At 42.1% G+C, this 14,325-nt stretch overlaps 1 protein-coding gene across 5 annotated transcripts in view; it reads right to left on the bottom strand.

Annotated features, from left to right (window-relative positions):
- SFMBT2 (Scm like with four mbt domains 2) overlaps positions 1 to 14,325 on the bottom strand; it is a 222,258-nt gene that overhangs the window by 191,148 nt on the left and 16,785 nt on the right. For all 5 annotated transcript variants that reach the window (XM_061179566.1, XM_061179563.1, XM_061179568.1 and 2 more), the window contains exon 2: positions 10,558 to 10,709. In XM_061179566.1, coding sequence (XP_061035549.1) covers positions 10,558 to 10,657 — 100 coding nt within the window. In that variant the 5' untranslated portion in view covers positions 10,658 to 10,709. The remainder of the gene's footprint in view (positions 1 to 10,557; positions 10,710 to 14,325) is intronic.

Here is a 14,325-nt window from a genome sequence, read left to right as displayed (position 1 = left end):
TCAAGGAAACTCTGACGGCCTCTTTTCTCTGCATCCGAACTGGTCAGAGAGGCATTTCCCCACGATGTCATGCAAGCAGACTGTGAAAAGCTACTAAGGAAATGTCACAGCTCAGAAGAAGGCGGGAGTGTTCTTTAGTGGTGATCCAATTCTAGAACACAGAGAGCTGTGTATGTGACTGGAATCGTTCATGTTAACTAGAAAAAGAATACTCAAAGTGGGAGTGCAAACGACTTTACAGTGAAAAATGGAATCAACACAGGACTCATTACCTTTTTTTAAGTCATCAGATCTTGGGTTGTAGAATGTAACAAGCTGAAATAAGACTAATCTTGCAGAGGAGAATATTAAACCTGTCACCAGCACCCAGTCAAGGAATAGAGAATCAGCAGGTTCAGAATGAATGAAATCTTACAGGGCACCTTCTTGAGCGCTAGATATACTTTTTAAGTGGATAGAGAAAGGAAGAAGACATTCAATCTTTGTCATTTTAACTGCTGATAGTCGGTTGGTAGGATCACAAGGTTTAGAAAATGTTTCCACTGTGAGTACATTAAACAGACACAGAGTACTGATAAAACTCAGAAAGGACTAGCCAACATCAATCCTAGGTCTGAGTTCACAGCTGCAGGACTACACCTGGGGCGGGGGGTAGAGGGTGGGGGGACAGACACCGGAACACAAGGTCCTCAAGGGTGTCTCGGCCACCCGGACCCCAGAGGGCCAGAGAGACTTTCCAGGAAAAACTAAACACCCCATCTCCTAGCTAGGGGAGGCAACAAGTATTCAAAAGAGACTTTAAAAAGGGGAGGAGGAGAAATATTATTGAGTCACACTGAACTAGTCCCCAGCTGGAAGAGTAAGAGATCCAGATTTTTCTACTAAGAATGTTGACTCCTTTCCTTCCCAAATAGAAGAGCCCATGGGACTCTGGTTAAATACTCCTAGTCCAAAAAAAAAAAAAAAAGCAAGCCCACATTTCCAGTGTAATTCTTTTACTCCGTGGCTTGCCCCGTCTAAATGTGCAATGCCACTTTATCTGCAGACTTCATCAGCAAATTACATTTAGCTGGTCTGCAAAAAGAATGTCAAGGAATCTACTGATCACTATGTCAGCATACTATTTTGCTTGCTTTTATCACCAGCAAGCAAATTGCAATTGGAGAAACCGAGCACTCCAGGAATCCAATCCCAGTCCCCTTCCTTTTCTGTGCCCAGTAACAGGGCCGCCCAGGCTGTCTGCCGGCGAGGCCTCGGTGCCCCCCAGGAGGAGGAGGAATTTTACACGCTGCCTATTTCACTGACAGGACACGAGTGTCAGTCATGGACCCCAACACTCTTTGAGCCTTCCTTAGGCAAAGAGGCAAAAGTGAAAAATAAAAAAGCTGTTCATGCGAGTCATTTGTTTTAAGCTGAAGTTTCTAGTGCAGCAAAGTGGACCATCATGCAAGGAATCGCAGCAGCTGGGGGTGAGGGGGCGGACCTCAGCAGCACAAGATGCGCACACCCCCAGGGCAGCCACCTTAGACTCCATCCTATGGCCCCAAAACTTTGGCAGAGAAGAGCCAGAGTATAGCTGCTTCTCAGGGAGATGCAGTTGAGTGTCACATGACACATGGGGACCGGGGAGGGACGGGGGACAAGCGGAGGAGAGGACAAGAAGGAATCTGAGCTGCGCCTGGTCCCATAAAGTGTGGGGTGGTAGGGGCAGGGGAAGTGTGCTCACAGCAACACGTATGTATGAGGGTAACTTCTCCCTGCACCGAACGGCAGGGACAGCCCAGCATTTCAGAGCCTCGGGATGCTTGAGATGAAATCCTGGCTGGAACACAAGAGCCAAGTGACTCTTGTCATCCGATGTTTCCTCATCTATAAAACAGGGCTAATAAAAGCAGCTGTCTCACTGGGCTGCAGAAGGATGAAGGGACCCAACACGTGGGAAGTACTTAAGAGTGCCTGCCAGACAGTTGGAACTCAGGACCACAAACCTCTCCTCGCGCACCTGCCAGCCAACTTAGAAGCAGCTGCAGGCTGTCTGTGCCTTCTCTGGTTCATCCAACACATGAATCTCATCTGGAAACTTCTGGGGAAAAGAACCTTGGCATCAAGATGCCATCCAGCCCTAAGCACGTCACAGCGGGTCCCAGAACCAAATAGCCCCAAGACCGATTCCAGAAAGGAAACTATTTTACTGATGAACCGGTTAAAAGGAAACTCCTAGGGAAAATAAACTACTTGAAGACTCATACTTGAGTCTGTTAACGTCTCAATGTTCCAAACTAGATTCGAGTTTCTACCAGTCGGCCTCTGCTCGCCACGAAGGTTTAGATCCTGCCTTAAATCTGTTTCCTCTCTAGGAAATCCGTCTTTGTGGCACCATCTAAATGCCTCCTCACCACACAAGGACATAGGGAAATTCCAAGGAGAAAGGACACGTTAGGCATATAGGAAAAAACAAAAAAGTGAGTCAGGACCAAGATCTGAAAAATGTTAGGATCATTTAGAGGTAATTTAGAGCTACTATTTCTACTAAAGATCTTAACACCTTGGATGATGCAGGCTGCCCCACACAAGAGCAAGAACTAACCACATGTGTCAGATAAGTTTTCCCCACTGCACACATCCCCCCACTGAAGATGTGCCGAACCTGACGCTCATGCTTCCCCAGTCATGGAATCACCCCAAAAGAAAGTCAGTACAAATAATATTCCCGACACCATATTATTATTAATGGGTTCAGGATCTACTCATGCTTGAGTTATACCGCAGCTGCATGAAAATGAAAACTCAACACACGGTTGGCTTTGAAACAGCTTTGAAAACACATCGCTGAAAACAACGCAGTAACAGGCATCAGATGTGTGCCCGACAAAAATACAATAAAAGCTCAGTGACTCCAAAAGTGGGAAGATAACCTCACTTAGCAAATATAATAAAGACTTCTTTAAAATATATTTGTACTTAAAAGTAGAATGATTAGGATGAACCTTCAGCTATGAGGCTACGCTCTCTCTGAAAGAGAATTTCCACATTTCCATTGGGAGACAAAGGCTCAGCTCTGCTTTTAGAAGTTTTCTCACTCCTACTTTATGTACAGAAAAACACAAGTGGGGAGAACTAAGCCAATTTTGAAACAGGTACTAACATCTTTCAACATAGTCAGGCAATTATTTCAGAGTTTTCCAGATTTTTTTGCAGATAAAAAGATAATTCCAGGTACAGATATTATTTGAGAAACATAATCTAAGAAACTCAATGATATCAAGCAATCTGTAATCCTGTCATTGCCTGGTCTCATCAAAATGCAAAGACACATCTCATAACTTTTGGATGGTGGTCAAATCGCCCAGTGAGTTAATGCTCTTTTTGTTTACATGAATTCACCACAGCAAACATTTATGATTCAGAGAGCTCAGTTGTCCTTGTATAATTTGCTGTTATGAAAATAATGCAATCCTTTCTTTTTAAAAAATTATCTTTTTAAAATAAACTATCATGTAAGTAGTTAGTAGTTACATTTATGAATTCTTTGGTTAAACATGAAATTCAACCAAAGATTGCTTTTGCTTTGCTTGGGATTTCTTACAAGGAGAAATATTTTAGTGCAAATTCACATGACCTAAATACTTTCACGTCATGTAGTTTTCTGAAAGATTCCTTCCAGGTTTTCGAAAGGTCTTAGGGGGAGTTCGCTGGCAGTCCGGTGGTTAGGACTTGGCGCTTTTACTGCCGTGGTCTGGGTTCAATCCCTGGTGGGGGAACTAAGACCCCACAAGCCTCAAGGTGCAGCCAAAAAAAAAAAGAAAGGGTCTTGGGAAGGGGCATTCGATGCTTGGGCAGATCCTCTTGCCCTCTCTTACCGGGCACATAGGGGAAAATCCTATTTCCCCCACCTCCCTTGCAGTGGCAGAAACACACAACTAGAGGCGGAGTCAAGATGGCTATTAGGAGGACGCAGAATTCGCGGCTCCTCACAACTAGGGCACCTACCAGGCACCAGTGGGGGACCACGGACACCTAAGGGGACGGGAAGAACCCCCAGTGACCAGGTAGGATGCAGGGCCTCGGGGGAGAGTGAAGGGGGAGAAGTGGAGGCGGGACGGGACTGGCGCCCCTGAAGGGCGGCTGAGGGAGGGGAAGGGATCCCATGCCCGAAGGGGGGAACTGGGGAACCCCTGGGAGGGCAGAGGATCAAAAGGGAGCGTGGCCAGGTTTCCCCTGCCCACTTGGGCCCCCCAGGAGCCTGCTGAGATGCTGGGCCTGATCCTCTGCCCACCGAGGCCCCCTCCAGCCACGTGGGTCCTGAGGGAGTGGGAGGGAGGGAAGCGGGAGCAAAAGTAAAGGCTGGAAACCCGGACCGGCATCCCTGAGGGGCGGCTGGGGTAGGGGAGGAGTTCCTAAACCCAGCGGGACCCACCCACGGTTAGGGGTCCAGCGGCGACACGGGAGACCCTGGGGGAGACGGTGGGGGAGGGCCGTGAAGGAACGGAAGGGAACGGGGCCAGTGCTTTCCCTGTCCACTTAGGCACCGGGGAGCCTGTTGGGCTCCCGGCCCTAATCCTCTGCCCTCGGAGCCTCCCTCCTGCCGCGCGGAACCCAAGCCCCGCCCCTACACCCCCACCCAGAGCTCCACCTCTACACTCTGAGACCCCCTCCAATGCGCTGGGCCTAAACCCCATCCACACACCCTCGCCCAGGGCCCTACCTCCAAACTCCGGCACCCCACACTCCAGAGGCCCTCCTTTCCACATGCTGCCTCTCCCCTTCGGCACAGGTCCTAAGCGGAGGTGCCGCCCCAAGTCGCCCGGCTTAGGCCCCGCCCCCAGGGCCTTTTCCAGCTCCGCGGGTCCTGAGCCAAGGCCCCGCCCCATGCTCCAACACCACCCCCACACGCATAGGTCCGGCCCCACCCTAAACCCCACCCCTGCCTAAGTTCCACCCCTGCCTAAACTCCACCCCCATAGCCAAGGCTTTTTTTCTTTTCTTTTTTCCTCTTTTAGATTCGGGTTCTGTTTTACCTTGTTGATTCACTGTTGTTGATTCTTTTATATTTTTATTTTTCCTAATCTCTTATTTTTCTAATTTTATTTTATTCTTTATACTTTGTTATTGTTCTCTCCTTTTAGCTTTTCCCCCCCCCCCTTTTTTTATTCTTTTTTCTGTTATGGTTTTATTTTACCTTGCTGCAGTTGTTTCAATTATAGTTTTATTTTTCCTAATATATTTTTTATCTTTCTAATTTTATTTTCTTTTTTATTCTTTGATATTGTACTGCTCCTTTTTTTCCTTCTTTCTTCCTTTGCTTTTTTTTTTTTTTTTTTTTTTTTTTTTAACGACTCCATGAAGCTTGCAGGATCTTGGTTCCCAGGCCAGAGGTCGGGCCCGAGCTCCTGTAGTGGGAGCTCCGAGTCCAAACCACTGGACTAACAGAGAACCTCAGACCCCAAGGAATATCAATCAGATTGAGGCCTCCCGGAGGTTCTCATCTCAGCACCAAGACCCAGCTCTATCCAACTGACTGCAGACTCCAGTGCTGGACGTCTCAGGCCAAACAACCAGTAAGACAGGAATACAGCACCACTCATCAAAAAGAGAAAAAAAAAATGAAACGACAGAAAAATATGTTACAAACGAAAGAGGAAGGTAAAAACCTACAAGACCAAATAAACGAAGACAAAATAGGCACCCCAGCTGAAAAAGAATTCAGAGTAATGATAGTAAAGATGATCCAAAATCTCAGAAACAATGAAGAAAATACAAGAAACATTTAACAAGGATGTAGAAGAACTAAAGAGTGAACAAACAGTGATGAACAACACAATTACTGAAATTAAATACTCTAGAAGGAATCAAAAACAGAATAACTGAGGCAGACCAACGGATAAATGAGCTGGAAGATAAAATGGTGGAAATAACTGCCAGGGAGCAGAACAAAGAAAAAAGAATGAAAAGAATTGAGGACAGTCTCAGAGATCTCTGGGACAACATTAAACACACCAACATTCAAATTATAGCGGTCCCAGAAGAAGAAGAGAAAAAGAAAGGGTCTGAGAAAATATTTGAAGAGATTATAGTTGAAAACTTCCCTACTATGGGAAAGGAAATACTCAGTCAAGTTCAAGAAGCACAGAGAGGACCATACAGCATAAACCAAAAGAGAAACAGGCCGAGACACATATTAATCAAACTATCAAAAATTAAATACAAAGAAAAAATATTAAAGGCAGCAAGGGAAAAGCAATAAATAACATACAAGGGACTCCCCATAAGGTTAACAGCTAATTTTTCAGCAGAAACACTGCAAGCCGAAGGGAGTGGCAGGACATACTTAAAGTGATGAAAGGGAAAAACCTAAAACCAAGATTACTCTACCCAGCAAGGATTTCATTCAGATTTTATGGAGAAATTAAAACCTTTACAGATAAGAAAAAGCTAAGAGAATTCAGCACAACCAAACCAGCTTTACAACAAATGCTAAAGGAACTTCTCTAGGCAGGAAACACAAGAGAAGCAAAACACCTACAATAACAAACCCAAAACAATTAAGAAAATGGTAATAGGAACATACATATCGATAATTACCTTATGTGTAAATGGATTAAATGCTCCAACCAAAAGACACAGACTGGCTGAATGGATACAAAAACAAGACCCATATGTATGCTGTCTACAAGAGACCCACTTCAGACCTAGGGACACATACAGACTGAAAGTGAGGGGATGGAAAAAGATATTCCATGCAAATGGAAATCAAAAGAAAGCTGGAGTAGCAACTCTCATATCAGACAAAATAGACTTTAAAATAAGACTATTATAAGAGACAAAGAAGGACACTAAATAATTACAGGCCAATATCACTGATGAACATACATGCAAAAATCCTCAACAAAATACTAGCAAACAGAATCCAACAGCACATTAAAAGGATCATACAGCATAATCAAGTGTGGTTTATCCCAGGAATGCAAGGATTCTTCAATATATGCAAATCAATCAACGTGATACACCACATTAACAAATTGAAGGAGAAAAACCATATGATCATCTCAATAGATGCAGAGAAAGCTTTCAACAAAATTCAGCACCATTTAATGATAAAAACTCTCCAGAAAGTAGGCATAGAGGGAACTTACCTCAACATAATAAAGGCCATATATGACAAACCCACAGCCCACGTCTTTCTCAATGGTGAAAAACTAAAACCATTTCCACTAAGATCAGGAACAAGACAAGGTTGCCCACTCTCACCACTATTATTCAACATAGTTTTGGAAGTTTTAGCCACAGCAATCAGAGAAGAAAAAGAAATAAAAGGAATCCAAATTGGAAAAGAAGAAGTAAAACTGTCACTGTTTGCAGGTGACATGGTACTATACATAGAGAATCCTAAAGATGCTACCAGAAAACTAGTAGAGCTAATCAATGAATTTGGTAAAGTAGCAGGATATAAAATTAATGCACAGAAATCTCTTGCATTCCTATACACTAATGATGAAAAATCTGATAGAGAAATTAAGGAAACACTCCCACTTACCACTGCAACAAAAAGAATAAAATACCTAGGAATAAACCTACCTAAGGAGAAAAAAGACCTGTATGAAAAAACTATAAGACACTAATGAAAGAAATTAAAGATGAGACAAACAGATGGAGAGATATACCATGTCCTTGGATTGGAAGAATCAACATTGTGAAAATGACTATACTACCCAAAGCAATCTACAGATTCAATGCAATCCCTATCAAACTACCAATGGCATTTTTCACAGAACTAGAACAAAAAATTTCACAATTTGTACGGAAACAAAAAAGACCCCGAATAGCCAAAGCAATCTTGAGAAAGAAAAACGGAGCTGGAGGAATCAGGCTCCCAGACTTCAGACTATGCTACAAAGCTACAGTAATCAAGACAGTATGGTACTGGCACAAAAACAGAAACATAGATCAATGGAACAGGATAGAAAACCCAGAGATAAACCCACGCACATATGGTCACCTTATCTTTGATAAAGGAGGCAAGAGTATACAATGGAGAAAAGACAGTCTCTTCAATAAGTGGTGCTGGGAAAACTGGACAACTACATGTAAAAGAATGAAATTAGAGCATTTCCTAACACCATACACAAAAATAAACTCAAAATGGATTACAGACCTAAATGTAAGGCTAGACACTATAAAACTCTTAGAAGAAAACATAGGCAGAACACTCTATGACATAAATCACAGCAAGATCCTTTTTGACCCACCTCCTAGAGAAATGGAAATAAAAACAAAAATAAACAAATGGGACCTAAAGAAACTTAAAAGCTTTTGCACAGCAAAGGAAACCATAAACAAGACGAAAAGACAACCCTCAGAATGGGAGAAAATATTTGCAAATGAAGCAACTGACAAAGGATTAATCTCCAAAATATACAAGCAGAGCTCATGCAGCTCAATATCAAAAAAACAAACAACCCATCCAAAAATGGGCAGAAGACCTAAACAGACATTTCTCCAAAGAAGATATACAGATTGCCAACAAACTCATGAAAAGATGCTCAACATCACTAATCATTAGAGAAATGCAAATCAAAACTACAGTGAGGTATCACCTCACACTGGTCAGAATGGCCAACATCAAAAAATCTACAAACAATAAATGCTGGAGAGGGTGTGGAGAAAAGGGAACCCTCTTGCACTGTTGGTGGGAATGTAAATTGATACAGCCACTATGGAGAACAGTATGGAGATTCCTTAACAAACTAAAAATAGAACTCCCATACAACCCAGCAATCCCACTAGTGGGCATATACCCTGAGAAAACCATAATTCAAAAAGAGTCATGTACCACAATGTTCATTGCAGCTCTATTTACAATAGCCAGGACATGGAAGCAACCTAAGTGTCCATCGACAGATGAATGGATAAAGAAGATGTGGCACATATATACAATGGAATATTACTCAGCCATAAAAAGAAACGAAATTGAGTTATTTGTAGTGAGGTGGATGGACCTAGAGTCTGTCATACAGAGTGAAATAAGTCAGAAAGAGAAAAACAAATACCATATGCTAACACATATATATAGAATCAAAAAAAAAAAATGGTCCTGATGAACCTAGGGGCAGGACAGGAATAAAGACACAGATGTAGAGAATGTACTTGAGGACATGGGGAGGGGGAAGGGTAAGCTGGGACGAAGTGAGAGAATAACATTGACATATATACAGTACCAAATGTAAAACAGATAGCTAGTGGGAAGCAGCGGCACAGCACAGGGAGATCAGCTCGGTGCTTTGCGACCACCTAGAGGGGTGGGATAAGGAGAGTGGGAGGGAGACTCAAGAGGGAGGGGATATGGGGATATACGTATGCATATAGCTGATTTACTTTGTTATACAGCAGAAAATAACACAACACTGTAAAACAATTATACTCCAATAAAGATGTTAAAAAAAAACAAAACACGCAACTGATTCTGTTCAAGAGGTTCTGAGCAAAAGCCTCTTCTGTGCTAGAGTATTTAATTGCTGATTCAAGACCCTGCAGCCCTGCTCATCCCCTACAGGGACAATCCTTGAAGCACCATGTTGAGATGGCAGCCCTATAAGAGGGTGTGGGATGACTCGTGGGACAGAGCATCCACTGACCGTGCTCCAACAGTGTGAACCATTTATAAACATTTACTGCATTAAGCCATGGAGTTGTTTTTTTTTTTTATTGGAGTATAGTTGATTTACAATGTTGTGTTAGTTTCTGCTATACAGCAAAGTGACTCAGTTATACATATATATATTCTTTTTCAGATTCTTTTCCATTATGGTTTATTACAGGATACTGAATACAGTTCCCTGTGCTACACAGTAGGTCCTTGTTGTTTATCTGTTTTATATATAGTAGTGTGTATCTGTTAATCCCAAACTCCTAATTTATCCCTCCCCCTCTTTCCCCTTTGGTAACCAGAAGTTTGTTTTCTGTGTCTTTGAGTGTTTCTATTTTGTAAATAAGTTCATTTGTACTATTTTTAATGCTACATACAAGTGATATCATATGATATTTGTTTTTCTCTGACTTACTTTACTTAGTATGATAATCTTCAGGTCCACCCATGTTGCTGCAAATGGCATTATTTCATTCTTTTTTATGGCTGAGTAATATTCCACTATATATATGTACCACATCTCCTTTACCCATTCATCTGTCAGTGGACATTTAGGTTGCTTCCACATCTTGGCTATTGTAAATAGTGCTGCTGTGAACATTAGGGTGCATGTATCTTTTCAAATTATAGTTTTGTCCGGATATATGGCCAGGAGTGGGATTGCAGGATCATAAAGCCATTGAGTTTTTGAAGTGATGGGTCACCTCACTATAATGTAGCCCACTGTGCCCAGTATTTCTAACCAAATTTTGCATAACTTTCGAGCTGCTATATGCTTATAAATGTGCCCACAAATCCCAGGAACAGGCAGTATGTGAGGCCTAGAATGCTGCCCCAATATTTTCTAAACATTTTCAGGAAGATATTGGTCAAGACATCAAAAGGCCAAATGCATTTAGAAAACAAAATCGCACCTGAATCAAGATCTCCGTTACGGTCAGCTGAGCTCTGATGTTTTTCCAAGGATGAAGACGAAGGATCCTGCATGCTAGAAACTGACACGCTGTTCTCCATTCTTATCAACTATGGATCGTCCTCTCTTAATTCATCCTGAAGGAAGAGTTACCTAAGGGCAACCAACAACAACAGAAATCAGAGCACTGTAATTGTATTCACTCGTTTTTCAACTCTCCGAAAATAACGGTGTCCCATCAGAGCTGCTACCATTTCATTACAACAGGCAAAATGCAATGTCATGTAACAGAAAGTACCAGGATTGAAGACTAAAGAGCACATATCCACACAAGGTCAACAACAAGGTCACAGCACAGAAGCATCCACTTTCTACAGGTCATCATCACCACTAAGATGGACACATTTTTCACCAATAAATAGAATCAATGTGTCAACCCCCAATCTACCTTGGCAGCGTTGGCAAGACACTCCACCACCCTGCTTCTCCCTCCTCTCTCGCTGGATGCTGCAAAGCAGGAACCCGCCCCCCACCCCAGCATCCCCACACACAGGTAAGGTGTCCGCGGTCTCACAGGTGATTCGTTACCAAAACCAGTTAAAAAATCAATGCTTGCAAATAACGTGCTTTTTGACCAACTGGACTTTTCCTGTAATAACATGGCTATTCCACACTTACATTCTGATAGGGTGGGTAGAAAAACAGGTAAAATTACAGCCGGTTCTCACAGACCCCTACGATCTAGTTTATGTACATCACAGCCCATGAAATACCCAGACACAGTCATTACTAAGGGTCAGCCACTCAGGACTGGTTTGCCAAAATAAGGACCCGATTCCTGCACTTCACTCTGCAGGTGGGAGTAGGCACTGCAGGGTTTCATTCCAGGAAGCGAAATGATCAGGTTTGTTTCAGAAAAATCATTTGGGCGGCTGCATGCCAGACAGGTGGACAGACAAGGGGAGGCTGAATGGAAACAGACTAAAAACAAAAACGTGCCAAGTGGTAGGGCAACCCATGATTAAGACAAAAACTGAGAAATTACTACATAGTAGTTTGTAGCTCTTAATCCCCTACCCCATCCCCTCTCCCCACGGGAAACCACTGGTTTGTTCTCTACGTCTGTGAGTCTGCTTCTGTTTTGTTATATCACTTTGTCTATTATATTTTTTAGATTCCATATATAAGTGATAACATACAGTATTTGTCTTTCTCTGTCTGACATATTTCACTAAGCATAATACCCTCCAGGTCCACCCATGGTGTTGCAAATGGCAAAATATCATTCTTTTTCATGGCTGAGTAATATTCCATTATATATCTATTTTAAAGTCATACGTGGCTAGCAGCTGCCGTAGTGAACAGCTAGACCACTGCCTAGGCAGGCAGGAGTTTATTATATTTGAGTTTGGAACATGTCCTAAAATCATGGCTCTCTTGAAGGTTGTAGTACAGCGAGCTAGTTAAAAGAGAACATAGGAATTTTAAAACCTAAGGAACTTCGAAAGGAGACTGAGCAGTTTCTCCATGATATTCCACAAATCTTTCATCACAATCTTCCTAATGTAGTAGGCTTTCAGTGAATGTGCTGGTTTTCATCAATTTCAAAAGAGAAATAGTCTTAGCAGCTAAGTTATGTCATACTATTATTGCTTTTTTCATTCATTTACAAATTCAAGAAAATCATTCCACCTCAAAACGTAACCAAGCAGAAAGTTTTTCTTCAAGGAAAAAATCTATAAACCTAACTATTAGTAAATCAGTCAAGCCCTTATTAAAGCAGGAAAAAAGTTTGCTTTTTTTCAAGTTTTTAAGATTCCTATTGATTCAACTCTATCCATCTGCCTCTAACTAGATACTATAAAAAGGTAATCGGTGACTATAAAATAAGATCAATTTAAATGCACCAGACCCATCATTTTAAATAGAAGTCAAAAGCAACGACATAAATACCAAAAACCCACATTATTCTGTAAGGGCAAGTGACAAGGCTCTGTCTACCCCCAGGTTGCAAAATGTATTTATTTTGGCAAATGACATGTCACTGTTCGCTTTCTTGGCAATGTTTACTTTTTGCCTTCCCATAAAAGGTATACAACTTTGTACTCTCTGTAGAAGTCTTGCAAAATAAAATTACAAAGGAACAAAGTAAAATCACTTGTAATTCTAGCACCCAGGGATAATCTCTTTTATTTTTATAGTATCTCCTCCTGATAGCTTCTCTGTGGGTTGTTTTTTTTTTTTACTTCATATGGAATTTAGAATTTTAATTCATTTTCCATTTAAACATCACATACAAAGCATTTTCCCCACATCATTAAAATTCTTTGAAAACATGACCTGAAATGATTGTATGACTTTTGTTATAATATGAACAGGTTATTTATTTACCATTCCTCTACTGCTGGCCATTAAGTTGTTTTTTTATTTTTTACCATTATGAACACTGTACTATGCATTCTCACATACCTCACATCCTTCCCACATTTTAACTTTGTTGGTATTTTTTATGGATTTTTAAGAGCTCTACATATCTTATCCCACAAAACTCTTGCAGGTATTTTCCCCAGTTCTGCCTTTAGTGGGTCCTTCTGATATACATACGGAACGTGAGCCGTTTTTTTTAACTTAGTCCAATCCATAATTCACTTTATTTCTTCTAAAAACTGTATTCCTAAAATGTCCTCCCCCATTGTAAGATACCAGAAGTTTAACTTCCCTAGGGTTTCAAGTTTTACATTTACCTTTTTAACATCTGTCCCCATATGTTTATGCTCAAATACTTTGTGCGGTGCAGTTCTGAGCTGACCACCTCCCGCAGTTAATAATCCATTCCTACCCCATTGGGTTTCTAATACCCTGTCTTTACCATCCATGAAATTCTTACATGTACAAGACTGTGTTTCTATGCACCAAACTTTCCTTTAATTTTGAGAAAAGTCAGCAAAATAGAACTATGACTACTGTTTATACGTTCCCCCATCCTTAGTTCAGCAATCACTGAACTTGGGGCCATTTAAGGTAGGTTTATAAAGGGGTGACACTGGTTTTGCATGGCCTGGGAGCCCAGACTCATGGCTTGATCATCACACGGCATTCTACTGTGCACAGAATGTACCAGAACCTGCACACAGGTAGAAATGACTGTGCACCAGAGGCTGTTAAACGTCTCCCACCCCAAATTTCCGTTTCCTCCTTCGTCTGCAGGGAGGACTAGTTAACCAAGATAAACACTGCCGGGCCATCCTCGAAGTTGCACGTGGTCGCACCACTCCATTCGGGCCAGTGGGAAGTTTGCGGAGTGACCAGAAGGTCACACCCTTTGGTGGAGGGGTGGGCCTTTACCAGTCACCCCCAGAGCCACCTGAGATCACGCAGAGGAAGGCCCCACTGATGGCAGAGCTTGGTTCTGCCATCAGCTGCAGACGATTACTTCAAGAGAAATAAGCTTCTATCTTGTTTACACGGTTCTATCTGATGGTCCCTGATACACAGCCAATCCCAAATCTCAACAGATACACCCGAGAAGGACCATGTTCCTTTGTAATAAGCTTGTAATTAGGATGCTTGGATTGTACTCTAGAACTCAGTGTTCTCTAAGTTTTTCATCAATAATGCCAAAGGCTGCCTCTGGTTTATTACGCACAACCCCCCCAAAAAAATCGCAGTTCACATTAAATCCTGACCAAGGTGCTTAAACCTCGAGGAGAATGAGGTCTGTAGGAAATGAAAAAGGATCCCCACGCAGTGGGGACTCACCCCCATGAGC

The sequence above is a fragment of the Eubalaena glacialis genome, chromosome 2 (assembly GCF_028564815.1).
Source record: "Eubalaena glacialis isolate mEubGla1 chromosome 2, mEubGla1.1.hap2.+ XY, whole genome shotgun sequence".
Lineage (NCBI taxonomy): Eukaryota > Metazoa > Chordata > Mammalia > Artiodactyla > Balaenidae > Eubalaena > Eubalaena glacialis.
Note: the sequence above shows the minus strand (reverse complement) of the source record. Positions and strands in the feature narration are given on the sequence as shown.